Here is a 24,035-nt window from a genome sequence, read left to right on the forward strand (position 1 = left end):
CTGAAGAAACTGAAGAAGAGTAGAAAGTGAAACTAAGGAATTTAGATAACGCAAAAATTATGTACAATAAAATGTACAGTAAAATGTACATTAAAAATAGAGAAATAAAAAATAACAAAAAAAAAGACAGTAAAAAAAGGCACATTTTTAAATAGTGTCCAATCCTCCACATGTTTTTCGTTTGTTGTTGTTTCCCAAAACTAAAGGCGTGATAAGAATACAGACAATTGATGATTCTTTCGTTTCTTTCTTATCACTTGCACGCAATAGCAGATAGTTATGTAACTCTATGGTATCGCAATACACGTATTTGTATAAAAACGAGTTCCAGTAAATAACAAGTATTAGTTATTTCACCGATAAATATTTTTATGTTCAATTTTTCCAATTTTTCATCTACGTCGTCTGCGATTTTATATTTTTCACGTTGTAGATGTTACCAAATACTTTTACTGACATTCGATAACCTAGCGATACCTAATTATACACTACCAAAGAACAGATGGACAATATGTTACGGTAATTTGTAAAACTATGATGGTTATGTTTTGGTTTTTCACGATCGAATATATTAAGATAATTATGGTTAGCTTTTTCCTTTCAACCAGAATATAAAACGTTCTTCTCTCTTTCTTAGCCTTCAGTGTCTCTTAATCATCGGCTACGTGAGCAACCGTCCAATAATTTAGCTGACTGATTTTCCTCGTTCACGGAAACAGCGATATTCATGAGAAAAGAATTACTGTCAAACGAAAAGATGAAGCTACTGTTTTTGTTTTATATCATCGGAATCGGTAACGTTTTATATTGCACAGCACATCCGGAAGCGGTAGCGCCAATTGGAAAAATCCGCGGCTCTATTCTAACTTCAAGGCTCGGAAAGGAGATTTATTCCTTCCGTGGCGTGAGATATGCAGAGCCTCCCACAGGAGAACGACGTTTTCAGGTGAGTTTCTCATTCTTGCCTCTATCGTAATTTTATTAATCCTGGAAACATCCTTGTTCGTGGACATTTGTCAAACTTATCGTCAGCCTTCAACTATGCAAACAAAGAGTACTTTGCGTATTTCCTTTTATGCGAGTATTTATGGCACATCGGTGGGAATAATCCTTACAATTTTCTCACAATACAGGTTGCCACTCCAGCAGCAGATTGGAACGATGTTTTCGATGCGTCCGAAGAAGGTCCTGCATGTCCAAATGTGGAGCGTATCGAGCTAATGTCTGAAGATTGCTTGCGTTTAAATGTCTATACTAAAAAAGTATGTCTTACTTTTTCCGGCTCGTCTACAGCGCGTTTAATTGATCAAAATATAAAATATATATTTATGGAATGTAATTATCTAAATGTTGCAGCTGCCTTCGAAAAATGAAAATGTATCATTGCCAGTATTGGTATTCTTCCATCCAGGCGGTTTCTACCAGTCTTCCGCTCAGAGCTTTAACTATGGTCCCGAATATTTGCTGGACCATGATATCGTTTTGGTTACTGTAAATTATCGCCTTGCCACGTTAGGTAATTTAGGCATTTATAATACACGATATACCAATGATCATTTTCCTTCTATTCTTTCCAATTATTTATTCTTCTATTCTGTCCAAGAATATATAAAATATATAAATATGGATTTCATAGGTTTTATAGCAACAGGCGATTCACTGGCTCCAGGAAATCTAGGTTTGAAAGATCAGGTAATAGCGCTTCGTTGGATTCAAAGGAACATCATTGCTTTCGGAGGAGATCCAAACTCCGTGACCATCAGCGGCTGCAGCGTCGGAGGGCTCAGTACTTTCTTGCACATGTTATCACCAATGTCCAAAAATCTATTCCACAGGGTGATCGATATGAGTGGCTCCCCCTTACTCACGGAACCTTATCCAACCCACCAAAGAGATATCGCAGAAAAACAAGCGAAACTTTTGAATTGTCCCATTAACAGCACCAAAGACATGTTGGCTTGTCTCAGATCAAAGCCTGTAGCCAACTTTACCAAAACTATATCTGAATTTTTTGTTAGTTCATATCTAAGAGAAATGATTTCCTTCTTATAATTTAGTGGATACTTAGGGGTTTTTAATACTTCTTACATCCCAGGAATGGTACGGAGATCCAATTGTCGTCTGGAAACCCGTCGTAGAACCGGAAGTTCCAGGAATGGAACGATTTCTACCAGCTCAACCCATCGATCTTATTCAACAAGGAAAGTTTTATCAAGTCCCAGCCATATTTGGGGTAACGAAAGATGAACTTGGTGGGGTAGTCGTCAGTAAGTCGCATAGTTGTTAAATTGAATCACAATTATAAAAGAATCGAAGCTCTTCCCTAATTATGGATCGCTTGTTTCTTTTAGTATTCGAAAATACCACCAGAAACAATGGCAACATATACCGAAATATGGACGAAAATTGGTATCACGTAGCACCGATTAGTTTCATATACGAACGTAATACGACAAGATCGAAAAATATTAGTACAGAATTGCGGAAGTTTTATTTGAATGACGAACCACTCGGTTCGTCTAACAGAAATGGTCTTGCTCATGTATGAACTGCTAAATTACTCCTTTAACAAATTCACCATCGATACTGATAATCAAAGAAATTGTAAAATCAATTTGCAGCTCTATGCGGACAGCGTAATTATATTTTCACAATATCGTGGGGCGAAGTTAATAGCTGAAAACTCCAAAGCTCCGGTGTATCTTTATAAATTTACTTATCAAGGCCGTTATAGCTTTACAATGTGGAACGCTACGACACCCTATGGTAAGTTCACTCGATGATCACACTGTTGAACGATTGATTACACTGTTTTCTTATAATTCTAGGCGTCGAACATCAAGACGATTTGCAATATTTATACTACATAAAGAGTAACTTTCCATATTTTAATAAGACTGCACCTGAGATTCCTATGGTGGAATTGTACACATCTATGTGGTCCAGCTTTGTACAAACTGGCCAACCCATTCCAAATGGTAGGAATATAACGTGGGACAGGTTTGAAAGCGAGAAAAGTAACTACTTGGATATCAACTTGAATCCTACCATGAAGACTGGTTTCTATCCCGATAGGATGCAAGAATGGGAAAAATTATTTCCTCTATCTCCTGCATCATAAAGCAAAACAACATAGCAATGTGAAGTCCGAATGGTCCTTTTTAAGGCTATTAATTTTGTTTTAAGTGTTTCGAAGCAATTTAATAAACATATAGATCATTATTGATATTGATGATGAAATATCCTTCCCTTCCTATTTGGTAATGCCAAAGATACGGATCTGAAGAATCTTCAATCTGTACGTAATTAGCTGTTTGTCAGAACACAGTTGCAAAATATTTATGTGTTTATTTGTTATCGTTTGTTTGACGCTTATGTTACAAGTTTTGAGTTCATAACATTTGTAATATCGTTACTTTTTGCAATGATAAATCTGTTATTAAAAAGATAGTCTGATATTTATATATACATATACTATATATATATATATATATAATATTACTATATACAATATATATAACTATACAATATATGTAATATTACTATATATTATATATACATATACTATATATATACTATATATATACTATAGTATAGCGATACTAAGTTATAATGAATGTGATATGCGCATGTAATTAAAAGGCGAGAATTGGTATTAGTAAGTGCACTTATTGTTGGTCGAGGAATATTATGGACATCTTCAACGACAAATAAAGTGCGCCCCTGTGTGGGAGTTTACAAACGATGATATTTCCCAGGAAGGCATTTGGAGTTCCCCACTTATTTACCTCGTTGCTCTCGTATAAATTGTTCGCTTTTGCCTACTTGGTTATTCCGGTGCTTGTACGAGCACAGTCTATGTCGGCTAATTGATTTGTTTTCATCAATCTGCTGCTTCGTCCAAAGAGAAGGAATTTCCGACAAAGAAAAAAGTAAGCTGCAAGGTCTAAGATGAGAGGCGTTCTGGTATTTCTTGTTTGTGTCACCGGCCTCGCTATCGCTCAACAGTCGATCGCTGAACAACCGTTGGTCACTGCTCCAATTGGGAAAATTCGTGGGTCTATTTTGACCTCTAGACTCGGAAAAGAAATTTATTCGTTCCGTGGTATAAGATATGGCGAACCACCTGTTGGATCCCAACGTTTCCAGGTAAAAAATCCTTTAACTGGTTGTTATTTTACATCAGCGTTAACTTATGCGTTATCCTTGCATAAAAGGCGTAGAAACAGTTTCTAAAAGCTTAGTTTGCAAATGTATGAGATTAGGTATTTTCGTTAATGTCACGTACAATTACTCGAAGAATATTTTGACAAGCTTTCTTATTTTAGCGCATTTGCGATATTATGCCACCGAATAATTTTTAACTAGAAGGTATACAAATTATCTCATTTTCATGATACAATTTGCAGAAGTAAAGCTATCAATTTCGCACATCTTAAGAGATTGACAATAAATTGCATAATACCCCTTTCGTTAATTGCATAGTTGATGAAACTATTATCATATACGCGATATATTTTTTATTTCATGTTTTGAAATTACTGTATAGCCTCCAATCCCAGCGAAAGATTGGCAAAACGTTTTCGACGCAACCGAGGAAGGACCCAGTTGCCCCCATGCTAACGGCATACAACAATCAGAAGATTGTCTACGCCTAAACGTGTACACCACCAAAGTAGGCATCACACATCATGCATATAAATATATCATGCGCAGTTAAACATTTGCAACAAGGATACATTCCCAATTCTAGCTACCCTGTAGAAACGAAGATGTATCGAGACCAGTAATGATCTTCATACATCCAGGTGGCTTTAACGGTTTCTCAGGACAAAGTATAAACTTCGGGCCACAGTATCTGTTGGATAAAGATATCGTTTTGGTTACGATTAATTATCGTCTTGGGACGTTAGGTAACTTGAAATAAATCAGAGAAGTAATTGCGGGAGCTTTCTGAAAAGATTTGAAATTAAAGAATGATTAAATTATTAAGAAATTGTTATTTATTTCGTAAATATAAAAAGAAATAATTACTAATACAAACCGAATTTATTTTACAATTTGCTATACCATATTTCGTCTTACAGACCTTGTTTTCGAAAAAGCTCCACAATTAGAACGTACAAAGTTAATTTACTCGCGTTAGGAATTTGCTAAAACAAATTTGAATTATTTCAGGATTCTTGAATACCGGCGACAGTGCAGCACCAGGTAACATGGGTCTAAAGGACCAAGTCGCAGCTTTCCATTGGGTTCAAAGAAACATCGCTGCCTTTGGTGGCAATCCAAACTCCGTCACTCTATGCGGTTATAGCGCAGGAAGTTTCAGTATTATGTTGCATTTGGTGTCTCCAATGTCTCGCAATCTTTTTCACAGAGCTATTGCGATGAGTTCTTCGGCTATAAAACTAAATGTTTATTCCGGAATATCGCAACATGGACAAATGCAACTAGCTCAAAGACAGGCACGATTATTGGATTGCCCTACTGATTCGACTAGTGCTATGGTGCGCTGTTTCCGCTCAAAACCTGCAGAAAACTTCACAGACACATTACGCGACTTATATGTGCGTTTGATATGACAATATAGACCCAGCATGTAAAAATTTAGGCAACTAGGAACATTAGTGATATTATATTTTTGACAGGATTGGCGTGGAAATCCTATTGTGCTCTGGTCACCAGCTGTGGAACCGACAGTTCCTGGTGTTGAAAGGTTCCTGTCTGAACAGCCGTACGACGTGATAAAGCAAGGAAGATTCTATCAAGTTCCTTTAATGATGGGAGTTACGGAAGACGAATTTGGCGGTATAGCTGCTTGTGAGTATTTAAATTAAGACATTTCGAATAAATACATGATAAAAATATGAAAATTGAGTATATCCAATTGTTTTATTAAATTTTGCAGTGTATGAAAATGCCACATTAAAAGGTAATTCTCTGTACCCTGAGTTGAGCGATAATTGGAATACTCTGGCTCCGATCATATTTATGTACGAACGTAATACATCACGATCGAATTACGTTAGTAGGGAATTACGGAAATTCTATTTTAACGATCAGCCACTTAGCTCGGCTAGCTACAGAAAACTCGGTGATGTACGTATCAAATTATCTTCGCGCTCTAATTGTAATTTGTTCACCATTGAAATCATAAAAAAATATCAAATCTTTTTCAGATATATGGTGATGCTATAACTAAATTTCCTATGTACCGAGCAATCAAGTTGTTCGCTACGTATTCGAAATTGCCGGTATACTTTTATAAATTTTCGTTCCAAGGACGATACAGCTTTTATATGTTGAACGCCACGACACCATATGGTAAAACTGTTTACTCTTCGTTTGTCTGGAAACTCAATGAGGACCATATTTTAACCGTTTTACGTGTCCCTCAGGTGTATGTCATCATGATGATCTGCAGTATCTTTTCTTCATAAAGAGCCGTTTCCCATACTTCAACAGCGACGCACCAGAAATCCCTATGGTGGAAATTTCTACCAGCATATGGTCGAACTTTGTTATAAATGGCGAACCGATCCGTAAACACGATGGTCAACTCAGGAATGTAAGATGGGGTAGATTGGTACCCGAGCATAGCAATTTCCTTGAGCTGAATCTTCATCCATCGATCAGAACTGAGTTCTTTCCTGAAAGAATGCGAGAATGGGAAAGATTGTTCCCTGCACCCTAAATCTCAAATGCGATGAACATTACGCGAGTGCAAAGTCAATGGCTATTATTATTTTTCTCAATCAAATTAGAATGCGTAATTAAAATATGAGAAATATCTTATTTCTTAATAACATTGCTGTATATAATTTAATTCAAATTATTCGTACAGAAAGTTTAATGAATTCAAAGCGTTTTAATGACAGAAAATTCGCGGCTTTTAGATACATAGATCAAAAATATACGTTTATGTGAACTTCAAATTTTCATTAACAGCCGAGTATTTTTTTTCCTTTCCTTTTTATAATTTGGAAGATACGAATCGTTAAACCTTGTTGCGATAATCTGAACATGACTATTTGTTTGTCGAAGCATACTCGCTATCGTTTGTTTGATTTTTCATGCTATGAGTGTTGAGTTCACAATATTTGTAACATTGATTTTTTGCAACGATACATTTATTATTAGAGAGACAGTCCGACATTTACATAATATAGCGATTACTATAACAAAAACGCATGCAATTAAAAGATAAAAATATTAATAAATACAACATGTTAATCGAGAAATATTATGGTTGGCTTGATTGACTAATAAGGGGTGTCACTGTGTGGAAGTTTATTGAAGATTATATTGCTCAGAAAGGAAACTGGGTTTCCCCACTCACTTTCCTCAAAGCTGTCGTATAAAATGTGCGCATTTGTCAGCCGATTCTACAGTGCTTGCACGAACACCGTTGAAATCGGCTAACCGAGTTGATTTGATCTTATCAATTTGCTTCTTCATCCAAAGAGAAGAAAGTTCCAACAAGCAAAACAGTAAGCTGCAAGGTCTAAGATGAGAGGCGTTCTGGTATTTCTTGTTTGTGTTACCGGTCTCGCTATCGCTCAACAGTCGAAGACCGCGAAACAACCTTTGGTCACTGCTCCAATCGGGAAAATTCGTGGGTCTATTTTGACTTCTAGACTTGGAAGAGAAATTTATTCGTTCCGTGGTATAAGATATGGCGAACCACCTGTTGGATCCCAACGTTTCCAGGTAAAAAATCCTTTAACTGGTTGTTATTTTACGTCAGCGTTACTTATGCGTTATCCTTGTATAAAGAGCGTAGAAACAGTTTTTAAAAGTATAGTTTGCAAAATGTAAGACATGGAAATCGAGACTAGGTATTTTCATTAATGTCACGTACAATTACTCGAGGAATGTTTTAACAAGCTTCCTTAGTTAAGCGGATTCGCGACATTATGGCACTGAATCATTTTTAACAAGCCGCCTTATAAATTATCTCATTTTCACGATATAATATACAGAAGTGAAGTTACCAATTTCGCACATTCTAAGAGATTAAACACAAATTGCGTAATTGTTAACTACATAGTTGATAACTTTCGTTAATTACATAGTAGATAAAACTGTTATGATATATGCGTTATATTTCTTATTTCGTGTTTTTAAATTACTGTATAGCCCCCAATCCCAGCGAAAGATTGGCAAAACGTTTTCGACGCAACCGAAGAAGGACCCAGTTGTCCTCAACCTAATGGCACACTAGTATCGGAAGATTGTCTACGCTTAAACGTGTATACTACCAAAGTAGGTAGCGAACTGTACTAAATTAGCGTGCATGGTTAAGTGATTTTGGAATCTTTGCATTAATAATCCATTTGCAATTCTAGCTACCGTGTAAAAGCGAGAACGTATCGAGACCAGTAATGATCTTCATACATCCAGGGGGCTTTTACAGTTTCTCAGGACAAAGTATAAACTTTGGACCAGAGTATCTGTTGGATAAAGATATTGTTTTGGTTACAATAAATTATCGTCTTGGGGCGTTAGGTAATTTGAAATAAATCAAGGAAGTAATTAAGGAGCTACCTACCAAAGCTATCAATTTACTCGATTCGAATTTTCATAGGATTAGGAAGTTCCTTAAAAGTAGGAAGCTCCTCAATTAGAATATGATGAGTTAATCCACTCCTATTATTTGAATTAAAACTTATTGAAAACATAAATTGAAATTATTTCAGGTTTCTTGAATACCGGTGACAGTGCAGCACCAGGTAACATGGGTCTAAAGGATCAAGTCGCAGCTTTCCGTTGGGTTCAAAGAAACATAGCTGCCTTTGGTGGCAATCCAAACTCCGTCACTCTATGCGGTTACAGCGCAGGAAGTTTCAGTATTATGTTGCATTTGGTATCTCCAATGTCTCGCAATCTTTTTCACAGAGCTATCACGATGAGTTCTTCGGCTATAGTACTAGAAGTCTATTCGGGAATATCGCAACATGGACAAATCCAACTGGTTCAGAAGCAGGCACGACTATTAAATTGTTCCACTGACTCGACTAGCGCTATGGTAGATTGCTTGCGGACGAAACCTGTAGAAAACTTCATAGTCACGTTGGGCTCCTTATTCGTACGTTCCATATAACAATATAAATCTACTATATAAAAGTCTTGGCAAGCGTAAATATTAATTATATTATTTTTTTAACAGGATTGGTACGCAACTCCCATTTTGTTGTGGACACCCGCTGTGGAACCGGAAGTTCCTGGTGTCGAAAGGTTCCTGTCTGAACAGCCGTACGACGTGATAACGCAAAGGAGATTCTATCAGGTTCCTTTAATGATGGGAGTTACAGAAGAAGAATTTGCCGGTATAGTTGCGTGTGAGTATTCGAATTAAGATATTTTGTATAAATATATTATAAAGATATGAAAATTGAGCATATCCAATTGTTTCATTAAATTGCGCAGATTATGAAAATGCAACACTAGAAGGTAATTCTGTGTACCCTGAGTTGAACGATAATTGGAATACTCTCGCTCCAATCGTATTTATGTACGAACGTAATACGTCGCGATCGAATTATATTAGTAGGGAATTACGGAAATTCTATTTTAACGATCAGCCAATTAACTCGGCTAACAGCAAGGAGCTCGGTGATGTACGTATCAAATTCTCTTCGTACTCTAATTGTAATTTGTTTTCCATTGAAATCATAAAAAAATATCAAATCTTTTTCAGATATATTGTGATTCTATAATTACATTCCCTATGTACCGAGCAATCAAGTTATTCGCTACGTATTCGAAATTGCCGGTATACTTTTATAAATTTTCGTTCCAAGGACGATACAGCTTTTATATGTTGAATGCCACGACACCATATGGTAAAACTGTTTACTCTTCGTTTGTCTGGAAACTCAATGAGGACCATATTTTAAACGTTTTACGTGTCCCTCAGGTGTATGTCATCATGACGATCTGCAGTATCTTTTCTTCATAAAAAGCCAGTTCCCATATTTCAACAGCGACGCACCAGAGATTCCTATGGTGGAAATTTCTACTAGCATATGGTCGAATTTCGTTATAAATGGCGAACCGATTCCGAAACACGATAGTCGACTGAGGAATGTAAGGTGGGACAAATTTGTACCCGAGCAAAACAATTTCTTAGAGTTGAATCTTCATCCATCGATCAAAACTGAATTCTTCCCTGAAAGAATGCGAGAATGGGAAAGATTGTTTCCTGAACCATCGGTCCGAAATACAGTGAAACATTAAACCCATAAGTAAGTATTTATTAATATTTTCAAAGAATTGTAAATATTAGCGGATACTTTTAATGCAAGTTACAAGTACAATAAGGTGCGGTGATCCTTTGTTTTCTTTGATGAAATTAGAATATACAGGGTGGTTGGCAACTGGTGGTACAAGCGGAAAGGAAGTGATTCTACGTGAAAAAAGAAGTCGAAAATATAGAATAAAAATTTTTCGTTTGAAGCTTTGTTTTCAAGAAAATCGACTTAGAAAGTGTTCATAGAAATTTAATTAGAAGAGCAGAAGTATATGTTCGGCAGAATTCGGCAGAACATCTTCAGCAATTTTTATAATAATAAACTTTATGATTACTTCATATTATTTCATTATGTATTCCTAATTTTCCGTTACGGCAAAAACAAACTTAAACTGCGATAATATCCATCGAGACAACGATCTACAGTGAGATCCGTTATAACGAGACGTGATAAAGTGCACACGTACCGAGCGAAAATTCAAAGTCGATTTTCTCGGAAACAAAGCCTCAAACGAAAAATTTGTTTTCTATATTTTCAACTTCTTTTTTCGCGTAGAATCACCCCCTTTCCGTTTGTACCACCAGTTACCAACCACCCTGTATAAATAAAACATGAGAAATGTATTACTATTTCCCGATTATTACTTTGCAGGATAATTAAATATAAATAATTTGTACAAAAAGTTTAACGAATTAGAAGTCTTTTAATTATAGAAAATTTGCGGCTTTTAAGTACATAGATTAATAAAATATGTTTATGCGAACTTCTATATTTTTAGATCTGATGGTTGAAGTTTCACCATGCTTTCGCTGAGTCCTAAAACTTTTTACCTTGAGATGGATTCTTTATCCCGTGAGGAAGTTCGATTTCCTAAAATTAATGATATGTAGCAATAAACGATATCATCATTATTTAAGAAATGCTATTTGTAAACAAAAAATTGTGACAAATTTTTCTTACACGACAATACGAAAAATATTTACTAGAAATCCCACTAACTCCATTGGACACTGCAAGATGTATCGTTATTTGCGCGCTCTGTTCGGCTGTTTTGGAAAATGTGTTCAGTAAAAAATGTAATCCCCAAGAAGTGGAGGCGAGACACTTTTACAGATTCCAGTGCTTATTAGACCAGGATGAAAACAATTGGTTGACACGCCAAAACCTTCCAGACGTCGTGCTAATTCTAGTGTATAAACGATGTTTACATATTTGGAAACATAGTATAAATAGCCAAGCAAGGGTGTCATTGGATTTACATTATTTAAATTTAACCTCGCTAAGTAATACAGTCCCGGTGCAACAACGATTATTCGACTTGGTTTCGATCGTTTTAGTAAATCTGCAAAATAATTCTACAAGTAGTATCTTAGGATGAAGAAAGAAATCGTTAAAAAAGAAATTGTTGTATCGATCAAAAAATGTGTGAGTAAGAATGGACTATAGTGATTTGTCCATTTGTCCATAGTCCTTGGGATTATATGGAATATTGTGCGTCCAAGCAAATGTTAAAACTGCTGTTGAGCCTCTTGGCCGAAGGATGGATTAGAACATATGTTTAGGTCACAGGACGTAACACTTATATTATTGCGAAATATATATGGATCATAATTAACATCGTTTTTTAAATAAAGCGTATTTCTTTAAATATTATAATCACATACATTTATAAATACAAAGTACTATTTTGAATTCATAATCTATCTTATTCAAAGAAAGATATATTAAATTATTCAGTGATCATAAAGCTTTAAAATCAGAATAGAATGTGTTCGTGGTATTGCAAATTAAAAATAAGGCGTCGTTATTCAATAATAATGTTGTCAAAGATTTTGTTCGATAAGTTTCTCTGTAGGATTAAACGTGTTGCCGCTAATCACGTGTATATGTATATTTCAGTTTCGAATTATCAAGAATCAGAAATCAAGACATCGTTCTCACGGAATTATCAAGATCTTTCGAGTCATAGAAACATATATATAAAGTTTTTTTGAACACCACTAATTCCAGACTAGGTAGAAGTAAATAATCAGATTACTCTTCTACATGAGAAAATAAGTCAGAAATGTAGAATAAAATTTATTCACAAGACGGTTTGTTTCCGAAAAAAATAAATTTGCAAATTTATCATATGTGTACATTAGGACAACTCTTAATTAATACTAAAACTACCACACCAGTCAAAATGACTGGTTTGACAACTTTATTTTAAAATTCTTACTTCATGTTATATTTTTTTTCCGCAATGATGCAGTGATTTTTGCAGGGATAGCTAAAGGAATAATATAATAAACTTTAATTTTGTTTTATTCATTTAAAATAAAAGTACAGTCGTTGGAATAAGACCTGATTTCTCATTTTATAAAACAATATTTTACAAGCCTTGAAAATATGTAAACAATTGGAAGCATCCAAATCGTTGCAAAAATTGAAAAGGATTTCAATGGAATGCTCTGATATCGAGGATAATGAATTCTCTGAGTATGAAGGAAGTGAACCAGGGGAAAAAGAAATTGAAATTTGTAGTGATAATAGTAACAGTGACATTAATGACAAAGCAACTGAGTCCTCAGAAAGTAAGCCAGAGAACATTTTGCCAGAGAACGTTCAAATTCTATTTTCTTAAAAAGTAAGTGGAAAAACTACTTGGCAAATTTTATATCACACTTTTTATTTATTTTCTCGGACGAGAGATTTTTATTTTGTGTTTCCAGCTAATTTTTTTCCATAAGGAATTATCTCCATGTCATACAATTACAGTATTGTTTTGACAAACGAAATAGATTAAAAGATTTTCTTATCAAAATGCTTATTTACATTTATTACAATTAATGAAATTATAAGAATCTCAAAAAAAGCGCTAATATAGCGATCACGATTCGTTATATCCGAGGTCATCGTTAATACAATCTTACACAAAATCATTCAAAATACCAATATTGTCTAAGAAAGATAATATATACAGATTCCAGAATGCGTGGTTTGTTGTATTACTATTATTTCTTCCGTTTTAATTTCTTTAATTCACTCTGTTGCACTGAAGCTTCGCCAAAGATTTCTTTCACCTTACGTTTACGTTCTTCATCGCTCTTAATCTGTTGTTTTATTTGTAGCTTCGTTAAGAAAACTCTATCTCTTCGTATTTCACGTATAGCACCTTTCATTTCCTTTTTATACTTGTGCAACAATTTTTCTCTTTCAGCTTTCTCCTTGGACATAGTCTTATGTTTCTTACCGTCATATCTGTAAAGAATATACGAAATTTAATAACATTTTTGAATTTATAAAATGGCGTGATTTGAAATTACAAATTCAATTTTTACATACACTGCTTCAATTCGCGGCTCGTATAATCTTAATGGTTTGGGTTTCTTCTTTTGAACCATAATGTATTCTAATTTTTTATTCTTTAGCTTTTCCAAGTCTTTTTGTAATTGCATAATATGTTTCTTCACGTTTGGTGGATATTTGTCAAAAGAATTTGATTTAAGTAATTTTAAAATTGGCTCAAATATCGAATACACAGCTTCCAGTTCTTCTAAATGGTTTTTAAATTCGCGCAATAAATTTATAGCTATTAATAAGGCTCTTATTCTGAAATCATCATCTATGGGGCCATCTATTAGATCGGATGCTTTCATATAAATACTACTTGGATTAATATCAAACTTAGCATGATCTTCATCAAGTATTAATAAATTTCTCGAGTTTCCGATTGTTTTAAAGGGCGGTATTATTTTTATTCCTTGTATTAAATGTGTAGGCGTGGATACGTAAACTATTCCGCGCAAGAAATTTATCACAGATGGAGCAAATCGCTTACTTAATACTGTATACTGTGAATGTGAATGAAATATTAATATAGGGTTTGCATTTCCACATAATATGTTCGATTATAAAAATATAATAGTAGTAGTAACAATTACCTCTAATATAAGAGTACATATAAAAAGACCCTTTGAAATATCTATTTTATTTTTAATATGACATCTAAATAGTATTTCTGACATAAATATTGCACAGGGAGTAATTACAGGATGTCTGAAATCGGACGTTGGAAATATCAAAGAAACCAATTTAAAGAAAATAAGCTGAAAAAAAGATATTTATAAGAAGATTATAATTAATACTCTTGAAAATATATTTTTAATATAGTTATATGTTAAACATACTGTATCTAGGCCAGGGTATCTCTTCTTATTTTTCTCAAAGTCATTGTGCTTTTCTTTGATTATTCCTTGTATAACAGATTTGGCATTCTGTGAATTTAGATGAGCAAGATCGTATAAAAAAGGAGATAATCTGAAATAAGTATGTGTAATATAATATAGATATAATACAAGTAACTAAATTTTATTAGAAAGTTATATATTACCTATCCATAATTTGGAAACCTTTAACTATACTTTCAACATCATTTCCTATAACATGATCATTTACATGTTGTAATAAAAACAAAAATAAATTTGATAACTTTTCTTTATCTGTATTATTCAGTGACCAATGATTACACTTAATTATACGATCTACGATAATTGACTGGTAATCAGCATTATAATTTTGCAAATATTCTTGTAACTCTTCAAAACTTTCTGGTACTTTATAAGTGTAAGGTAATTCCTTCCTTGCACTTTCCATGATATTTTTCATTTTTAAAAGATCATCTCTAATTTCTTGCTCTCTAGTCTCATTATCCAATTTCAGAACACTAGTTTTTGATTTCCCTTTTGAACCAATTATCATATTGCTTTTGTTTAACTCTTTTTCTTCTTCACTAGAAGATTCTGATTCTTTCAAATCCGATAAGTTATCTTCTTCAGAACTTTCAGATTCTGAGATTTCATCGCTACAACTTTCAGCTAATTCACTTTTGACAGAATTCTTTTTCTCTATTTTCCTTTCTTTCTTAATAAGGTCACTCATTGCAGTAGTATTTAATTGTTTATCTTCCTGGATATTTATATTGTCTTCATTATTTGAACCTTCTTGTATATCTTTAATTGAATTTTCTCCATCATCATCTGCTGGGATTTGGTCATTTATAGTTTCTAGCATAAAACCATCATCAAGATCATCTGCAGATTTGTGTTTAATCTCATTACTTATATTATTTACAAGTCCTTTCATTCTTGCCAACCGATCTGCTTCTAAAGCTTCCAGTTTCTCCTTTTCCTCTTTTACAATCTCTTCTTCAGATTTTAATTTATCTGACGGTGTACCTTTAGCCTCAAATTTCAATTTACGTACTGCAATATCGTAATCATCAGCCTTTGTCTCTGTAGTTTCTTCTTTAACACTCTTATTAGTTGATGAAACAATTGGAAGAAGATCCCTCCACTCAGAATCAAGTTTTTCTGTTAAATCTATAGTTTGTTCACGTATTTTCTGTTTCTCAGCTTTGCGTTTTTTTGATTCAGCTATAAGCTCATCTATAAGATCTTTTCTAGATTTTTCAGATCCTGATTTGGATAAAATTCCACCACCAAAGTGAGCTTCACCAACAAACTTATTATCCAGTTTACCAGTTCTACTCTCATCATCACTATATTCATCATCACTTTTTGGGTCATCAAATTTTTCAATTTCCTCTAAAGTTTGACCCCTATGTGTTAATACTTCATCATCATTCAAGTTATAAATATTCTTTTTTTTATGAGCTCTTATACGTTCTGCTGCAAATCTGGCCAATGCTTTATCGTCTTCGCTCAGGGATAAATTCTTTTCACCTATACGCTTGTCTAAAAATAAATTATCCTTATTTTTTAATTTGTATTCTTGTAGAAGCGTCTGTTTTCGCTTCTTGATTGCTTTAGCACGTGATACACCTGGGAGACCATCATCCGTCTTGCTCTTTCTACCCAACACATTTTGTTTGTTCTTATTTACATGCACTTCGAATGGATTCAAAGATTTTTTCTTTTGTTGATTACGTATTTGTTGGGAAACTTCCGATAATAATTTCTTCTTTGCTTTAACCATTTTTATTTCTTGCTTTTAACGTATGTATTTTCAAAAAAATTTTAATTTAATTTTAAGAAATTTTAATTTATATGATAATTATCATTTTGTAATAATTTATATTATTGCGAAATATATATGGATCATAATTAACATCGTTTTTTAAATAAAGCGTATTTCTTTAAATATTATAATCATATACATTTATAAATACAAAGTACAATTTTGAATTCATAACCTATCTTATTCAAAGAAAGATATATTAAATTATTCAGTGATCATAAAGCTTTAAAATCAAAATACAGTGTGTTCGTGGTATTGCAAATTAAAATAAGGCGTCGTTGTTCAATAACAATGTCGTGAAAAACTTTGTTCGATAAGTTTCTCTTTAGAATTAAACGCGTTACCACTACTCACGTGTATATGTATATTTTAGTTTGGAACTATCAGGAAACGGAAATCAAGACATCATTCTCACGAAATTGTCAAGATCTTTTGAGTCATAGAAACACGTATGTAAAATTTTATTAATCACATTACGTTTCAAATCAATGTAAAAGTAATATCATAATGATACAGTAAAGAAGAAAATAGGTAAAAATGCCAATAATTCGGCAAAAATATTAATATATCTATATATATCTATTTGCATTTATTTTATAAGTAGTAGGCGAATATTTTAAATAGATATTGAATAAAGATATATTAAATGCTATATGTATTTAATGATTATACCATACTTTATTTGTAAATTTCATATTTAAGAAATAATTTCCCGTAACTTATCTTCTATTATATAACTTATATTTTTATTTTATATTATTTTGAATTTTCGAAAAACAGCAACTAATAGAATTTGTTAATTATAACGCCATCATTTGATAACACGTTCTCAATTATATAATACATATATTTTTATTGTTTAAACAATATAAGATTATAAACTAGTTATAATTATATACTTTTTCAGTTAACGGAAGTATCTTAATGTAAATATATTTGTATGTTACTAAATAGTGTATTTCACTAATCTGTTTTGGGTACTTTAACCTAACCTAAACATAGTATTCAATGGAAGCGTAACAAGTGATTTAAATAAATTTCATTTGAAAAATATAAGTTTAAGTGACTTAACAACGCCTTCAGACACATTTATAAACATGATACAAAGATACAGAAATGCAATATGTATTTTTGGGAAGTATATGCAGGTAATTTCAAACTTTATTAATGATATAATTTTATCAATTTAAAATGTCAGTTTTTTATAATGATTGTTTAACTGTAAAACATATTTTACTGGTTTTTAGAATAATCTACCAGTAATGTTAGGTCCTATTAATTATCTAGTTCCTAATGACAGTTCTCAACAAGTCAGAAATATAAAGAAACATTTCAATCAAAAGTATCGCAAAGAAAGGGGAAAGAAAGTCATTAAAATAAAATTACCTACATTTGATGATGATGATGATAATACTAACAGTAAGCTAAGAACAAAGTTGAAAGAAGCTGGAATTCTACCACAAAAAGAGTGGTCTGAAAGACCAGTTTTTATTAGCTGTACACCTACAATATTTGAAAGTTACATTGCTCCAGAAGGTGATGGAAAATTTTCTCCCATTAGCACTACGGTACATAATATATTTATTTATAGCATAATATAATTAATAAAGATTGAATTAGAAATAGAAATAGAAGATTGAATTGACAATATATTCAAAATATTTTTATATGTAATGTCTAGGGTGCGAAACAAAAGTTTGAATTTATACAAAAAAAGAGTAAATCTTTTATGGACCTTAGAAAAATTAAGTCATATGAGGACAACTATTCATCTGATACATTTAGAGAAAACCTATTAAATATTTATAAAAAAGCACACGAAGCTTTATGTCGGTAAGAAATGTTCATTGAAATTTATTTGGAATACATTACTTCAAAGCTGATCACATCATATATTTATGCTAATGATAGTTTAGATTAAGTTATAAATTTATTGTATTTACAGTAAAGATCAAGATGAAATACTACAATATGTTACAGAAACTGCATATCCTGTATGTCTCGATATATTTAAATTTAATGTTGTTTTCTTCATATAATGGTGTGAATATACTGATAGATATCATTTTATTTTAGTTACTGATACATAATGTTGAGAACAAAACAATTGTATGGAAATTTTTGGAATCTTTGGAGCCAGCACGTATCGTACATGCTAGAGTAACAAATCTGATTACAAAGAGCAATTTATTTGCACAAGTCACTATTCGTTTTCATACTCAACAGGTTTAACAGCAGATCTTAATATTGTATATATGTATGGGATATGTATAATATTTAGATTATTACATGAAAAATTAATCTTTTAGCTTCTCTGCATTTATGATCGATTTGGACGAGTGTTATTAGGTAGTGAGACAGTGAGGAAAGATGTTTTGGATTATATAGTATTTGAGAAACATATATCCAATGTATATGGTACTTGGCGCATACACGGGAAAATTATACCAAATTGGCTAACACCGAAAGAAATATCGACATCTACTTACATCTTGCCAAAGAAAAAGGAAGAATCCTCATCATCTGATAGCGCTGTTGAATCGGTTGCTCAAGTGGTACCGCCAGAAACTGTAGGTGAACAGCATACTGATGCAAAACCATAATAATTGTATTTCATGTACAAATTCCAGTTATTAATTGATGAATAAAATACTTTTAAAACAAAATATTGTTTGATGCAAATATGAAGATTACAAACTTTTCAATAATATATCTCTAAATTTTTATTAATTTTTACAACTTTTTACAATAATTTTCACAATTTTCTTAGGATATTTTCTTAATTTTGCAATAAAATATTATATTTTCAAACAAAAGAATTACGAATGATATTAGAAGCCCACCGATGAAGATCATTAATGTTAAATACACTTGTTCTAAGATAATTGGTTCTGTTACATTTAGTGTCTCTTTTTCAACGTTCTTTGACTCTATCCAGCGATGTTTCAATAGTTTGATAAAGCCAACTTCATATAATTTCAACATTCTATATAGTAAAAATAATCAAATTATTCTATTTCTTTGTGAACCAAATAAATTTGTACAATATTATGAAGAATATACACATATAAATATTAATGTAAAGTTAAAATATTTACCCGATATCAATAGACCTTCTATGTGTAAAAGTCTTCGAAATTCCGGGAACTATCCATGAATAAAGTAAAGGAATTCCTACGGGATTCAATCGACAGAAGTACATTCCTCTAGCTTTTTTTAAATCTTCACTTTCGAATATTGTGTATGGCTTATTAGATGTACATATTTTTGTATACATCTCCTCAATTGTATCCATAACAATATATCGTTTCATGTCAAGAACTTTTTTGTATACAGGCGATGTTCCTCGCTAAACTCAAATAATAAAATAATCATATTTAAATAAAATAGCTAAGCATAATCTACATCTTTACATTACATTTTATATTGTAATTACAATTTCTATTATAGAAACTCGATTCATGAGTTGTTTATGGTATTTTTATGATATATGTTTCTCAAAATTTGCGTGAAATTATGTCTAAATAAGATACCTGATACCTGAAGATATTTAATATATACTCACTTATTTTCTTATTTCCCTAAATTTCTGATGATTTATAGTAATTGGAATTGAGAGACTTATAACAAAAACAGCCTTTGTTATATTTTTCAACTTCTCAAATAATTATACATCCTATATAATGGTCAGAAACTTATGAATGACTTACGCCTTGATTTATTCAATAAAAATTAAACAATTTTATATAAATAATCCTTGTCATGGTTGCACAACTCAATGACTTAAATAGAATCCTACTGTGATCTAATTACAGATAATTTACAGTAATTATATAATACGATAAATATTTTGTTTAAAAGAACTGAAACGTATTGGTCAGAAATTCGTATTCTTTCGTTTTCCTAGAAGAAAACAAACATGGGCAAGGATCGTTTTTGTTATGAGCTCTTGATTCAGGAAAAATTACGTTTTCGTACCTCGATAATAAGATTTGGTATAGAACCATTTAAAGTTAAAATTTTGTACGAAGTATTATCCAAAAGAGATTCTATATCGTTGAAAGGAGGTGTGAAGGTAGTTTGCGTCATATAGCCTATTAAAAGGGCACTGAAAGCGGTTCTGATCAAACAAGAAAATAAACCCAACCATAATTCTATTATCCTTGAGCTTCTGGTCGAAGAAGATGGAAAGAAGCCTGTAAAAAATTAGAGCTTTCATTCGTAATAAATTAATTGTTTAGTGAAAAGCTGTAGTAATAAATGCAAAAAAATTTAAGATGGTAAAAAAGCGAGAACAATATTTTTTAATGAAAGGCGTTAAAGTTTGTGTATTGATGAATTGTTTTCTATTCAATTTTTACACAGACACAACTGTACACAAGTGTACATTGATCCAGCTTTTAAAAGAAGACTTCAGTTTCGAAAGAGATACTTTTACTTTTCTTTAATTTTCTTTTTTTCAGTTTCTTTCGCTTTGGTATTGTGATAATGTAAATTATTATTAATTATAGGTGTTAATAGTTATTACTATGTTAACACGTTGAATGCCACGCGTGTTTTCAAAGAAATCTCCGTCAGGCAACGCGTGCAGCAGTACCAAGCGTTCTCTGCTAGGTGCCCTCATCGATATTTTAGTAATGCGGTCGCACATGTGGTGGTCTCAAGAATGATCTCCCGTTTCGTTTGTTCGCAACATTAAAGCCACTAGCTGTTGTTGAATATAATGACGGAAAGTGTGGTATAAATTATTCCGACCAAATGGTTTTTTATGCCACCACAATTAGAAAAGGAATCAAATGGTACAGAAAACTTGGCATTCAACTCCTTCTGGGAATTTCTGCTGTAAACGCTTTGACGGTTTATAAAATTGCAACAAGGATGAATATAAATATTATAATATTTAGACAATTATTAGTTGCAAAATTATTAGGGTTGTCTGAAAATACAAAAAATCTTTGTCTTCGACAGAGTCAGAATAATATCGCCGTTCGGAAAAATGATTCCGGAAGAAGCATTAGACGCGCATGCAAACTATGTTATGCGAATAAAAGACGTCGAATAGACCGAACAAAGGCACAAAAGAATTTGAAGAAAACAACAACTTATTGTCCAAATTGTCGCCAACAACTTCAGTTATATATAGAATGCTTTAAAGCTTTATATTCTAAATAATTTTTTAATAAACCATTTTCGTATTACTTGTATAACAATTCAACCGTTTTATTATTATGGAATATCTTTTCAAATACCTACGACGATCCCTCGCAAGTAGTCAAATAAGCGACACCCGAATACGGGTATCGTGGCAGTCAACGTGTTAATAACGCGTATTGTACGGTATAGGTAGTAATAACAATCGTGCCTTGTGTAAATAAAAGTTTGTAATCGCAAAGAGATTTTCGTGAAGAAGAATTTTAAGCAGATTAAGTTTATATTTTATGTGCCATAATTTGCGCTAATGTATTTTTTCTTACTTTGTCCGCAGATCATGCCAAAGTTATAGAAAAAATGATCCTTCAAGTCAGTCTGCAACTTCTTAAGCATGATTCTCGTCTCGACCTTGTGAGAAAGATAGCTGCACATGCTCAATAATAAGTATGTTATCAGAACTGCGTGCCAAACTCTTTTGGAGAATAATTTCACCATCCAGGTAGGTACGTGTTTTACTTCTCGTTCAATATATAGCCGATATCTGTAAGTAAATTATGATACTGTACATATTTGAAGACTATACGGAAAAAGCATGATACTTATTGATTTTCTGGTTTTAAGTTTTAATATCATCTGATGGTTAAAAGAATATTTCTACCTATCAATGGCTAACATTACGTTAATGTATCATTTCATTATTCTTTTTTATACTATTTTTCTTATACCCTCTTTATTGCTTTTATTTAACGGGCGAATGTGACTTATGATTGGTTGAAAAAATAAACGTACAGAAAAAAGAAGAACATTTTACGATTATATATATTATGTTTAAAAATAAATGAAAAATCCAAGAAACTTCGTATAAGACCAGAATGGCTGATATTGTGATAATCAATATCCTAAAAACATTGAAAAATATATAGGTAGCGAGAGCATATGCATAATCGCTGAATTAATTTTAAACTTACTTTCCTATAAAAGACAGACGGCGTGGCTTATTATTATCTTTTTAATAAGATGATAATTTATGATTCTTCGATGCTTATTCAAAATAGTAAAATGAATTTATTTGCAATGAATTGCTAACAGATAAAAAAGATTGAGAGTAAAGTTTGTGTCTATAGAATTTGTTTTTATAATTCATGTTTATAATATCCATAATTAACATCAACATCATTCTTTTTACTATAAAATACTCTTACTCGGCTTTCCATAAAGGCATCGTCATCTGGGTAATAGTCAATCTCTTGGGATGAGCTTCCATCCTCGGTATTACATCTGTTTTATTATCTGCAATATACTTTAATAAACCAGTTCTAAACATGCCATCAAGATCTGACGCCCCTGTACTCTTCTCGTCCGTCAGAATCGGTTTTATTCTAAAAAGTTTGAATTTCCCAAAAATCTGTGTCTTTGTTGGTTTAATATCTAATGTCAGATTCATTAAATAAGAGAAATAGAGAGTTTGGCATTACGTGAAATTTAAATATTCGGACAAAATATTCCAGATCTCGCCTATAATTCCGGTGATTCGTGTTCCATTACCTACGCTATTGATAAGGTTCTTCTCCTAAAGAAACATCATAAAATATGGTATAAATGATAGTAATTCGAATAATGCCCGACTCTATGGTTGAGTAAGTTCAACATTTTATGGATTCTTAACAGAAATTCTTCATTCATTTAAAGACATCTTTAAATAGAAGCTCAAACATTAAAATAAAATTTCTGTAATAAAATTAATATAATAAAATATATATTACATAATATTATGTTAATATATAATATAAAAATATAAATATGTAAGAAAATTTTATTTTGATGTTTGGTATAAATTTGGTACAAATCATGCTTCAACAGGTATAATAGAATCGAATTAAAATAAAATTTATAATGATCCTGTTATCGCATAATTCTGTATAATTTGTTCAGAGAATTCAGTGAAATGACAATGCTTTCTGATTTCCATGATTCGATTGCTGTTTGTGATCTTCCAGCAGAAATTTATATAAAATGAGTCAGAAAAAAAGCAGCTTCAACTTTACAATTATGATTATTATCAGCCTTATAATACTCCTTCAGAAAACGGGAAACATTATTTTTACCTCGTAATAAGAGAACCTAACGATCCTCCCTTGGAAATCGTATATTTCCTCTCCTCGACTTTGGCTCAGCACTTCGTTGTTTACAGCTGCGAAAGCTGGGATACTGAAAATCGGTACAAAATCCTGTAGTTTCTTGTCCCATATCACTCCGTTCACTGATCGAACAGGTCTAAGTAATTGGTGAATCATCACGAGTAGTAGTATCTTTCTCATGAAGAAAATGTTTCTTGAACCGTATTGCTTGAAGAACGACAATGGTAACGTTTGTTCTTGCTTTAACGACGTTTGTTTCAACCACAATCGCTAGCAGGAGGTTTCATTATACATATTGATGTTGCTCGATATTTTCGTTTTAATGCGATATGATTATCTTCTAATCGATCAAATCATTTATTTTCTGCTGTTTTATTTGGTGGCTAGTCGTAAGGTCGATTTTAATCAGTGTAATCATTTTAAAAAGTTCCGTCTCTCGTCTTTTCTTCTATCTATTCTGCTTTTCGAGTGT

The 24,035-nt window shown here is 32.3% G+C and overlaps 4 protein-coding genes across 5 annotated transcripts; 2 read left to right on the forward strand and 2 right to left on the reverse strand.

Annotated features, from left to right (window-relative positions):
- Window positions 1–355: 355 nt before the first annotated feature.
- Window positions 356–11,868, forward strand: LOC100644369. The gene is made up of 18 exons (XM_003397249.4): window positions 356–519; window positions 638–946; window positions 1,134–1,262; window positions 1,357–1,516; window positions 1,637–2,013; window positions 2,096–2,267; window positions 2,352–2,542; window positions 2,622–2,766; window positions 2,829–3,119; window positions 3,938–4,149; window positions 4,550–4,675; window positions 4,754–4,913; window positions 5,179–5,567; window positions 5,649–5,820; window positions 5,909–6,099; window positions 6,180–6,324; window positions 9,920–10,247; window positions 11,032–11,868. The coding sequence occupies exons 2-17, from the start codon at window positions 728–730 to the stop codon at window positions 10,237–10,239; spliced, it is 3,399 nt and encodes a 1,132-aa protein (XP_003397297.2). The 5' UTR covers window positions 356–519; window positions 638–727; the 3' UTR covers window positions 10,240–10,247; window positions 11,032–11,868.
- Window positions 11,869–12,023: 155 nt separating this feature from the next.
- LOC100644807 (probable 39S ribosomal protein L45, mitochondrial) lies at window positions 12,024–18,940 on the forward strand. 2 transcript variants are annotated; one of them, XM_012311283.3, is made up of 8 exons: window positions 12,024–12,882; window positions 16,648–16,805; window positions 17,182–17,422; window positions 17,522–17,842; window positions 17,956–18,107; window positions 18,220–18,268; window positions 18,351–18,500; window positions 18,584–18,940. In XM_012311283.3, exons 3-8 carry the CDS (start codon window positions 17,372–17,374, stop codon window positions 18,875–18,877), a joined length of 1,017 nt encoding a protein of 338 aa, XP_012166673.1. In that variant the 5' UTR covers window positions 12,024–12,882; window positions 16,648–16,805; window positions 17,182–17,371; the 3' UTR covers window positions 18,878–18,940. The 2 variants fall into 2 exon arrangements, with proteins under 2 accessions (XP_012166673.1, XP_012166674.1); XM_012311284.3 differs by having other exon boundaries at window positions 16,648–16,723.
- Window positions 12,543–16,359, reverse strand: LOC100644487 (nucleolar protein 14 homolog). Its single transcript, XM_003397250.4, has 5 exons — window positions 14,629–16,359; window positions 14,426–14,555; window positions 14,180–14,344; window positions 13,581–14,089; window positions 12,543–13,496 (listed from the first exon to the last, which is right to left on the reverse strand). The coding sequence occupies exons 1-5, from the start codon at window positions 16,230–16,232 to the stop codon at window positions 13,250–13,252; spliced, it is 2,655 nt and encodes an 884-aa protein (XP_003397298.2). The 5' UTR covers window positions 16,233–16,359; the 3' UTR covers window positions 12,543–13,249.
- A 59-nt stretch (window positions 18,941–18,999) lies between the features above and the next one.
- On the reverse strand, window positions 19,000–23,852 carry LOC100649932 (glutamate receptor U1). The gene is made up of 7 exons (XM_012311282.2): window positions 23,531–23,852; window positions 22,901–22,995; window positions 22,628–22,804; window positions 21,749–21,966; window positions 20,253–20,470; window positions 19,373–19,623; window positions 19,000–19,260 (listed from the first exon to the last, which is right to left on the reverse strand). The coding sequence occupies exons 1-7, from the start codon at window positions 23,741–23,743 to the stop codon at window positions 19,041–19,043; spliced, it is 1,392 nt and encodes a 463-aa protein (XP_012166672.1). The 5' UTR covers window positions 23,744–23,852; the 3' UTR covers window positions 19,000–19,040.
- Between the last annotated feature and the right edge of the window lie 183 nt (window positions 23,853–24,035).

The sequence above is a fragment of the Bombus terrestris genome, chromosome 8 (genome assembly GCF_910591885.1).
Source record: "Bombus terrestris chromosome 8, iyBomTerr1.2, whole genome shotgun sequence".
NCBI lineage: Eukaryota > Metazoa > Arthropoda > Insecta > Hymenoptera > Apidae > Bombus > Bombus terrestris.

Bases quoted from the DNA above. Each gene is read 5' to 3' on its own strand.
- LOC100644369 (XM_003397249.4), top strand. From the start codon at position 728: ATGAGAAAAGAATTACTGTCAAACGAAAAGATGAAGCTACTGTTTTTG. The intron at 1,263-1,356 runs GTATGTCTTACT...TAAATGTTGCAG, and splicing joins TAAATGTCTATACTAAAAAA to CTGCCTTCGAAAAATGAAAA. The intron at 5,568-5,648 runs GTGCGTTTGATA...TATTTTTGACAG, and splicing joins ACACATTACGCGACTTATAT to GATTGGCGTGGAAATCCTAT.
- LOC100644487 (XM_003397250.4), bottom strand. From the start codon at position 16,232: ATGGTTAAAGCAAAGAAGAAATTATTATCGGAAGTTTCCCAACAAATA. The intron at 14,556-14,628 runs GTAATATATAAC...TACTTATTTCAG, and splicing joins GGTTTCCAAATTATGGATAG to ATTATCTCCTTTTTTATACG. The intron at 14,090-14,179 runs GTAATTGTTACT...TCACATTCACAG, and splicing joins TATGTACTCTTATATTAGAG to TATACAGTATTAAGTAAGCG.
- LOC100644807 (XM_012311283.3), top strand. From the start codon at position 17,372: ATGATACAAAGATACAGAAATGCAATATGTATTTTTGGGAAGTATATG. The intron at 17,423-17,521 runs GTAATTTCAAAC...ACTGGTTTTTAG, and splicing joins TTTTTGGGAAGTATATGCAG to AATAATCTACCAGTAATGTT. The intron at 18,269-18,350 runs GTATGTCTCGAT...ATTTTATTTTAG, and splicing joins TTACAGAAACTGCATATCCT to TTACTGATACATAATGTTGA.
- LOC100649932 (XM_012311282.2), bottom strand. From the start codon at position 23,743: ATGAGAAAGATACTACTACTCGTGATGATTCACCAATTACTTAGACCT. The intron at 22,996-23,530 runs GTAAAAATAATG...ATGTTTCTTTAG, and splicing joins TTAGGTTCTCTTATTACGAG to GAGAAGAACCTTATCAATAG. The intron at 20,471-21,748 runs GTAAGAAAAAAT...AATTTTTTACAG, and splicing joins TGGCATGATCTGCGGACAAA to GCTTCTTTCCATCTTCTTCG.